The following is a 9,146-nucleotide window of genomic DNA, read 5'->3' on the forward strand; positions in this document are numbered from 1 at the left end:
ATTATATTTATAAAACATTTAAAAAACTTGGATTTTTGTAACCCCCATATAGGTATAACGTTTATTATTACTTTTTTGTGTAATAATTTTGTCCTAAGGTAGTAGGCATTTTCTATAAATAAAATTTACCGTGGTAACATAATACAGATACAACTAATTGTAAATGTTCATACAGTTGCTCTTTGTTTGTATACTAATATGTGTTATTTTATAAACTGAGCATTGCATTTATTGTTTAGTGACAATGCTATTTGCTTTTATTTGCCATAACTCGAATGTTATGATATGATTAAGTTATGCATAATTAATTGTTTTGATACGAGAATACAGAATTTATTAATCAACTTGTTGGCTGTATTGGACAATAAACATTAATTAAGTGTATTGCCCACCTATAAAAAGTTTAAAGTAGTTCTATCAAGTTTTTTATTATGACTTTGAGGAAAGTATATATATATATATACATACGAATATAGCAGGATGGAAAATTAAAACCCCTGCTCATACTTTTTATCATATTAATCCAACAAAAAAATACTTTGAATTTGAATTTAAAGTAATTGTAAGAAGTCTGGTTTTGAACTTGTAATATCGAGTCAATTTGCGTTAATCTGAACTCGTAATGAAAATGTTGAGGCGACTGAAAACTATTAAGACTTTTTCGGTACTATAGGGGGGTTATATCTTATAAATAAATATGTAGAAATAAATTAGAATGCGACAACAAAAGTATTACGTAAATGTACTCAAATCATGCGTCATAACGAATTTTGCACAGTTGCGAAATTTCTTAAAAAGTTAAACAGAAATTTTATAGATTTTGGCGAATTTGATGTTTTTCGTATGTCTCTGTATCAACATTTCTATTTTATCATTTGATTTGATTTAAGTACTTATTTAATTTAAGAGTAACATTATTTCATTTTATCAGTTAAATAATTATTAGCAAAAACCATATTTATTTTTTTTTAACAAACGTATAAACAACATGAATTATTGTGTAATCGTCTACATCTCTACATTAGTTTAGATGATAAAATGTACACAGTTAATTTAACCATAAGATGAAGAACCTTGAAAATCACCACGTATTTGCAGTACTTACCTACATAAAGTGCTTTTTACTTGTTTGATTTATCACTATTTGTAAAAAGGATTGTAAGATTGTGAAATTAATTTAATTGCAATCAAATCTGGAATACAAATCGTTTTCAATTAAATATTACTTTTTTTATCACTGTTCATTTAATTTATAAAACTTTAGAATTATTTTAGATATGAGATAGCCTGATAATAAGTCTGTCCCATAGAGAAATTCTAAGATAAAAAAACATCACATTATGCAATAAATAATTTGAATAGGTAATTTGAAAGGAAATATTGACTCAAAATGTATTTTTTTTGACATATATCGATTTAGTAGAGGTTGAAATGTAAAATACGTCATATGTATACACAAATAAAAAGGGCATGGAACCATTTATGTTGCTAAATCCGATTTAAATTCTTGCAACTTTTGTACAACAAAATAGAAAGAGTAATTGTTGCTTAAATGAACCACCAGAAAGTATTATTCTTTTATTTATTATCTTATCACAAAGTACGACTTGTGTCACACTTTTTGTATCTATTTAAATGTTTTCAGGTAAGTTTCACTTCATAGTAGCAAGTTGGTAAGCGAACATGGACAGCGAAAACAAATTTCAAAGACAACAGCATCCAAGAAATAAGGCAAATTTATTTGCTATTGCCACTTTTAGGTAAGACAGTCCATAAAAACTAATTGCCGTAACATTTTGTTGCTTTTTCAAAGTGAAACTTCTTTACGCACGGTAGGGTAAGTTCGTTTCATGCGAGTTGCTATGTAACGAAATCATGCAACGGATGCCCCCCTTCTACTCGCCACGTAGTCGAGTTCGTAGTGGGGATCGCTTGAGCCGTGAGCGCGCTTCAATGCAACGTTCGTTACAGGCAACTCCGGCATGTATAGTGTAAAATTTAAACTTACAATATACAAATAATACCATTAAACCAATTCCTTAACCCCTATCCCGGTATGTTTGTGTGTCTGGAGAAGTTTCAGTAGCGTGTTGTATGATTACATGTTGTATTTTTTGAAGTGAAACTTCTTTACGCACGGTAGGGTAAGTTCGTTTGATGCGAGTTGCTATTTTTTCCCCCGCTGTCTGTCCCTATGTATGCTTAGATCTTTAAAACTACGCAACGGATTTTAATGCGTTTTTTAATAGTTAGAGTAATTCAAGAGGAAGGTTTATTTGTAGAATACATGCATAATATAGTAGAGAAACACTGATAATTTTAGGGGTTTGTAATGTGATGTCGTAAGTAAACATATTTTTTGCGCTTACATTGCAAACGCTGGCTGAACCCTACGAGATGGATCAAAATAATATACTGCAGTATTGTACACCTTAAAAAGGTCTGCAAAAAAGTCCGAGATAGTATATGTTTATCTCTTAGGGATAACCCACATTAACCATTTTTATCCTTTACTTTTTACGAGAAATAATGGCTTATTTTCGAAGCGATTTTAAGCAATACAGCATTAATCCTTATCCAATTAAGCACCTCTAAATACATTGTGCATTTAATATAGATCAATATGGCCCTTTACAGCATGTAATTTAAATGAATATTTTCGAAGATATTACAGACTTAAAATGCAGGGATATAGCTGTTTCGGCGGTATTGGACGGTTTGTATTGTCTAATGATAAAAAAGCTGTGATTGTTGTATATAAAGACATTCTATAGTATATTTACTATCAGCATTGCACCCGTGCGAAGTATAGTGTACAAACAATACCATTCAACCAATTCCTTAACCCCTATCCCAGTATGATTGTGTGTTTGAAGAAGTTTCACTTCAGTAGCGTGTCGTATAATTACTCGTTGTATTTTTTTTTAGTTGGTTGATCCCCATATTCATAAAAGGATTCAAGAAGGACCTGCAGGAGGAAGACCTGTTTGAGCCTTTGGAAGACCATGAGTCCAGTCGTTTGGGGGATGTTTTAGAGGCGGCGTGGAAGAGAGAAAAATTAAAAGAAAGTCCATCCCTTTGGCGCGCTTTAATACGAGTTTTCGGTTTGAGGGTAGCTCTTCTTGGTTGCGTTTTGTTTTTCATTGAAGTTGTGGTGAAGTAGGACGTATGTTTTTGTAATACAATTCAATAATATTCACTCAACTCTCCATTTTTAGAATAGCACAGCCTCTGGCGTTGGGTCAACTGATCATGTATTATACATCGCCAGATTCAAATCTTACCAAGACTGACGCTTACATTTATGCGGGAATAATTGTAGGAGGTTCATTACTAAATGTCATTATCGCCCATTTGTATATGTTAGGGAATCAACACTTGGGGATGCAAATTCGCGTTGCTTGCTGTTCCCTGATCTACAGGAAGGCGTTAAAATTGAGCAAAACGGCCCTGAAAGAGACCACCATTGGACAGATGGTTAATTTACTGTCTAACGACGTCAGCAGATTCGATTCTGCAATGAACCACATCCATAGCCTTTGGGTTTCCCCTATAGAAACGACAATAATTGTTATTATAATTTATTTCCACTTGGGTTTTACTGCCACTCTAGGATCAATATTCTTGATTTTGTTCATTCCTGTTCAAAGTAAGTAAAGACCAATACATTCTGGTTTATAAATGTTTATACTACTTGTAAGTATCTAACTCCATCTCTGAAAATATCAGACTAGAAATCGGGAATACTTCGGGATCTTTCGAGTCCTTATTTTTGCATTTAGTGCTTTTAGAGTTTCTTAACTTTAACATTTTCCATCAAAATCGTCATCATCATCAGTCAGTTCAAAGTTTCGGTTTCAAACAAAAAAACTCGATATTGATTAGTATTGATTGCTTATGTTTTCTTTTTGAAGTTACAGTAGATACGGGATGACATGTACATGTTCCTTTAAATTCTAGTTGGGGAAGGTTCACTACCTAGGCTCCTCGTGGATTAGTATTCGTAGCATTCGGTGTGATTTTAGATTTCCTTTAATCTAAATCTCCCTAATAATTACCAATTTGTTCTTCTAGTGTTCCTTGGCAAAAAGTCATCCGTTTACCGATTGGCGACAGCTTTCAGAACTGACGAAAGAGTGAGACTGATGGATGAAATAATATCTGGAATTCAAGTAATTAAAATGTACACGTGGGAAAAACCGTTTGTTAAATTGGTATCGAATGTGAGAAAGTAAGTAGCGAGTCCGTTGAACCAATGTAAATAGATGTAATGTAAATTAATTTATTATCTTTCGTATTTTAGGAGAGAAGTAAAGCAAATATTGTCCGCGTCTTACATCCGGGGATTCATGCTATCTCTGAAAATATTTGCCGTTAGGTTTTCTATTTTCCTTTGCGTCCTTGCCTATTCGTTATCGGACAATTACGTTAGTGCACAATACGTTTTCGTTTTGACCTCGTATTACAACATATTGAGGGCAACGCTCGTTCTGCAGTTTCCCAGCGGTATAACTGAATTCGCCGAGTCCGCCGTTTCCATAAAAAGAGTCAAAACGTTTCTGTTGTACGAAGAAAAGGAAACTCAGGACGACGTGTACAAATTCTCCGATGACAATACGGGAAGACCTTTCGAAAACGGAAAACTAGACTTAAGTAAAAGTAACTCGAACGAAACCCACAACGTGTCGATAAAAATAAAAGGAGCGTACGCAAAATGGTCCAGCAACGAGAGCGATTCGACTTTGAGTAACATCAACTTAGAGATACAAGACCATAGTCTCGTAGCTATAGTAGGACAAGTCGGTAGCGGAAAAACGAGTCTTCTGCACTTGATACTAAGGGAACTCCCCATTTCAGAAGGTTCCTTACAAGTCCACGGAAAAATCTCGTACTCATCGCAAGAACCCTGGCTATTCTCAGGGTCCATAAGGCAAAACATTCTCTTCGGCAGCAGCTTTGACTCAGAAAGATACGAAAATGTTGTAAGGGTTTGCGCATTAGAAAGGGATTTTACGCTCTTCCCGTACGGCGACAGGACTATTGTAGGAGAAAGGGGGACCACCCTAAGCGGAGGCCAAAGGGCTCGAATAAACCTGGCAAGAGCCGTTTATAGACAAGCCGACATTTATCTATTGGACGACCCACTATCAGCAGTTGATACGCACGTCGGCAAGTTTCTTTTCGAAGAATGCATTATGAAGTTCCTTAAAGGGAAACTGGTTATTCTTGTGACCCATCAACTCCAGTATTTGCACAGTGCAGGCAGGATCATTGTCCTGGACGCAGGACAAATGGTACAGGATGGAAACTACAACGATCTGAAGACGGACAGGTTTCAATTTTTGAAGGAATTGGACGGCAACGATGAAAACGAAAACGAGCAAGATTTTTACGAAGAAGAACTACCCGTTAAAAAGTCAAAAAGCAAAAGCGTCGAAGAGCTAGTTCCGACACTGCAAAGCGAATCAAAAGCTTCAGGCAATGTATCGAAAACGGTCTATTGGTCCTATTTAAGAGCTGGCGGCTCATGGATCGCAGTATTCTTTATTTTTATGTTATTTATTTTAAGTCAAGCAGCCGTTAGTGGAGGAGACTACTTCATAAGTTTTTGGTAAATACATCATTAATACACTTTACAAAAAAAATAATAAATAGGTCCTTAGTTGTGCATTCTTAATCTCGTTTTTTTTTAGGACAAACATAGAGCAGGACATGAGTTCGCATAAAGACAACGGGAACGTGGATGGAACAACTTATTTTATTAGAGAANGGACAAATTATTTAGGAGAAAACAGAAGAACCATTTTGAAATTGCTTTTTTATTGTAAAAAATGAACATTTCTAATTTATTAGTTGGTGGGTTGTTGCTTTTCGGTTTTTCTTTGCTTACTGGGCGTTATTTTTATTGAAGCTTCAGGTACATTCATGAATAAAATCCACCCTTTTTCAATTTTCTTTAAAAGCGAACAAACTAAGTTAGAATTAAACGCCCATTTGGAAATAGGTTTACAAAAAACATCAGACTATCCAAAAATGTTCAAGAAAACTTTCCAATTCATTTTCCATTGCTGTTAAACTGTGTGGTTGATCTTTATTTAAGTTGGGGATGCATCTAAACAATATCCAGAGGATTTGGTCCTCCTATCGAAGTCTTGAGCTTGTTATCTAACTCTACTGATGGATATAATTGCTAAGCCGCTTCCCCAAGGAAATGTCACTTTCTACTGGTTGAAAAAGTGATGAAAGAGGAAGAAATAAACATAATATGGTCTGAGTTTTGAGTTATGTGAGATTACATTGTCATTTTTACAGAAGTCAAGACGTTTTGAGCTACATGGAACTTATAATCTACAACTAACTTATGGACTGACGAAAGAAAATATTGATAAAGTTCCCAAGAGAGCTTCTCGTAATAAAAAGTTTCTCCATGGGAGTTTTTATTGTGTTTTTTAAGTAGTGGGATGAACATTGGAAATGGGTTTGTAGACACTGTATTCTATAGCGGAAAAGCTTCAAGGAAATTAAATTTGGAGTGGAATTTATCTGAAATGAAAATGTTACCTTGGCAATCGTAACAGAACGAGTAGAACCGAGCATTATTCGTTTCTGTTGGATAATGAAAATGAATAAGTCAAATTTAGTTGGCTCATCTCATGCAATTGCTGTGATACTTTCGTGCAATTTCATATCCAAGCATATGAGTAACAATGTGACAATGGAAAATTAAACGGATTCATTACAACTGATTTTATTTTAAATAATTTCGTAAGTTTATAAAAGTAATTTACTCTCATGTTAGTTAAATCGAAATGAATCTGGCTCTTCTTTATGTTATTTGCAAAATCATCTGTACAGATTTTTTTTTGATATGTGTGTAACAATTCGTATAGTCCAGTTTAAATATGTAATTCGACTTTTAAGTTTTCACCGTTCAATATCACCACAATGTCGTGTCTATCTCGTTTAATTTGTGCCCAAGTTATTTCCCAACCTTTTCATTTAAAGTATATTTGATTGTAACTTTTAAAAACAAATTTTCACACATCCATGTTTTCAGAAAATTTATCTAAAACTATTCAAAAGTAATATTTTTATAAAATCAGTTTCTACACGTTATAGTATTTTTTACATAGGTAATATTCTAATAATAATAAGTACTTAAACAATATGTATTTTGAGCTTAATACTGATTTTGTGTTGATCAGTTAATGTTATTAATAAGAAAAAATTAAAAAAGTAACAATTGTGTATTGATACAGCATATCGAAACGTACTCCTTCTTCAAGGATTCTTTGTATCAGTATTTTTGTCCATATTCAATGTAAGAATAAAACTAGGTGAACATGGAGAACCCTAGACTAACACTACTTTGTGGCTTACTTAATTGATCAAACTAATTACCATTTTGTTAAAAAAAATTTAATGATAGGAAAAAAATTGGACAATTGTTTGTACCTAGTTCAGTTACATACGTAAATTGTAAAGCAGTTGTATTACTTTTTTATTTTCTAAATTCACAATAAATTATCTTTTAATTTCAATGGGGCCCTTTATATCCCCGAGGCCCTGGACTGCAACCCAAAAAGCTGAATAAAACGCATCAAATTAAGCAAAACTGTATAAGTGACTTACTTTTCTTTATTATACAAAATTTTAGTTGCATATAATAGTTTGTCGTATATAATAGTATGTAAATACTTAAAATTAGCATTGTTTGTAGTGTTTTAGATAAACTGATAGCGGCTAATTTCTATGTGTGTTACATTTTTATCATGTTATAACATATATATTTGTATTCATTAGGTACTAATTATTATACAATTAAAAAAGTTTCGACTTTTATTAGCTTAAACATGTATTTAAATAAACTTTATTCAAAACACGAAAAATAAGACACCAATATTGACAAAAATTGCAAAAGAGCGAATCCTTTAAACAGGCGTGATGTTTTATTAGATAAACTGATAGCAGCTACTTCTTCTATTTGTTGTACTATTTATAGGGTGCAGTTGTCTCATTAATTGATGTAACATATGTTTCTATTTGTACTAATTATTTATTATTGAGATAAAAAAAGTTTTGGCTTTTATTTGCTTTAATATATGTATGTGTTTCTAAATACTATATATTATTCAAAATGCGAACAAAGAACATGTTCGTACAGAATTAAACAAAAACCTACAAAACTGCAAAACATGGAATTTAATTGTTCAGAACGTTTGTTACACCAAGCTGAAAATGATGGTTTTGTTAAAAGATTTGTATGTAGACATTTTACATTTCTAATTACTTTTGGTGACGTATATTTTCGGTATTTATTAAATTTGCAATTGTTTATATTTTGGGAATTAACCAGATTAATTTAATTTGAATAAGAATATCTACAATAATTTTATATTTTTTGTAAGAAATTATAATTTTTGTGGCTTTTTTACAAAGTTGCTGAAGAAAACTAGAAACTAATAAATTTACCACTGTTTCACTTCTTCAAAGGACTAATAAATCTGAACTGTTTCAGAATAAATTGGATATTTCTAAATAACGATTCTTACAATTCAATCGGTGATATTTTCGTAAATAAATTAGATTGTAGGAAGAAAAGAATTGATCAAATTAAACCGATTAAAAATAATATGAAAAACTTTGCTTTTCAAACGGTACCTAATACTTATTAAAAAAGTGCTCATCAAAATATGAATCGAAAACATAAACTTTTTATGAAATTTCATCAAGAACTGTTAACCCTATTCTTACGATATCAAAAATTAATTACAGATTCAAAAATATGAAAATATAAGAATAAAATCTACACTTACTGAAAATTTTTATTTATCTGTTACATAAAAAGTAACGTAGAAATAGTTATCCAAACAGGAAAATAATATTCAAAAAAGGATCAGTATTCAGTAACTTTACAGTTTAAGCTTGGAATTTACACTTTCTGTTATTATCGTAGCTATTATATAAAGGTCCTTCATAGCGATTATCTAAAACGTACACGTACAGATATATATTTAAGAAATTTTATATGACAATGAATTATTTTATAAAAAACAGGATTTCCACTTCGGATGGTTCACAAAATGAATAATTTGTATTACAAAATGAGCAGAATTTGTAGCTAGAACTATGTCCGCGACTTTCAC

At 32.2% G+C, this 9,146-nt stretch overlaps 1 protein-coding gene across 1 annotated transcript in view; it reads left to right on the forward strand.

The window, feature by feature from the left end:
• The window catches only part of LOC108745083 (probable multidrug resistance-associated protein lethal(2)03659), a 19,253-nt gene that overhangs the window by 2,524 nt on the left and 7,583 nt on the right, over window positions 1–9,146 (forward strand). The window contains exons 2-7 of the mRNA XM_025977192.1: window positions 1,646–1,760; window positions 2,929–3,159; window positions 3,219–3,649; window positions 4,075–4,231; window positions 4,304–5,611; window positions 5,694–5,824. Coding sequence (XP_025832977.1) covers window positions 1,684–1,760; window positions 2,929–3,159; window positions 3,219–3,649; window positions 4,075–4,231; window positions 4,304–5,611; window positions 5,694–5,824 — 2,335 coding nt within the window. The 5' untranslated portion in view covers window positions 1,646–1,683. The remainder of the gene's footprint in view (window positions 1–1,645; window positions 1,761–2,928; window positions 3,160–3,218; window positions 3,650–4,074; window positions 4,232–4,303; window positions 5,612–5,693; window positions 5,825–9,146) is intronic.

The sequence above is a fragment of the Agrilus planipennis genome, unplaced genomic scaffold, assembly GCF_000699045.2.
Source record: "Agrilus planipennis isolate EAB-ADULT unplaced genomic scaffold, Apla_2.0 scaffold39, whole genome shotgun sequence".
In the NCBI taxonomy this organism is placed as follows: domain Eukaryota; kingdom Metazoa; phylum Arthropoda; class Insecta; order Coleoptera; family Buprestidae; genus Agrilus; species Agrilus planipennis.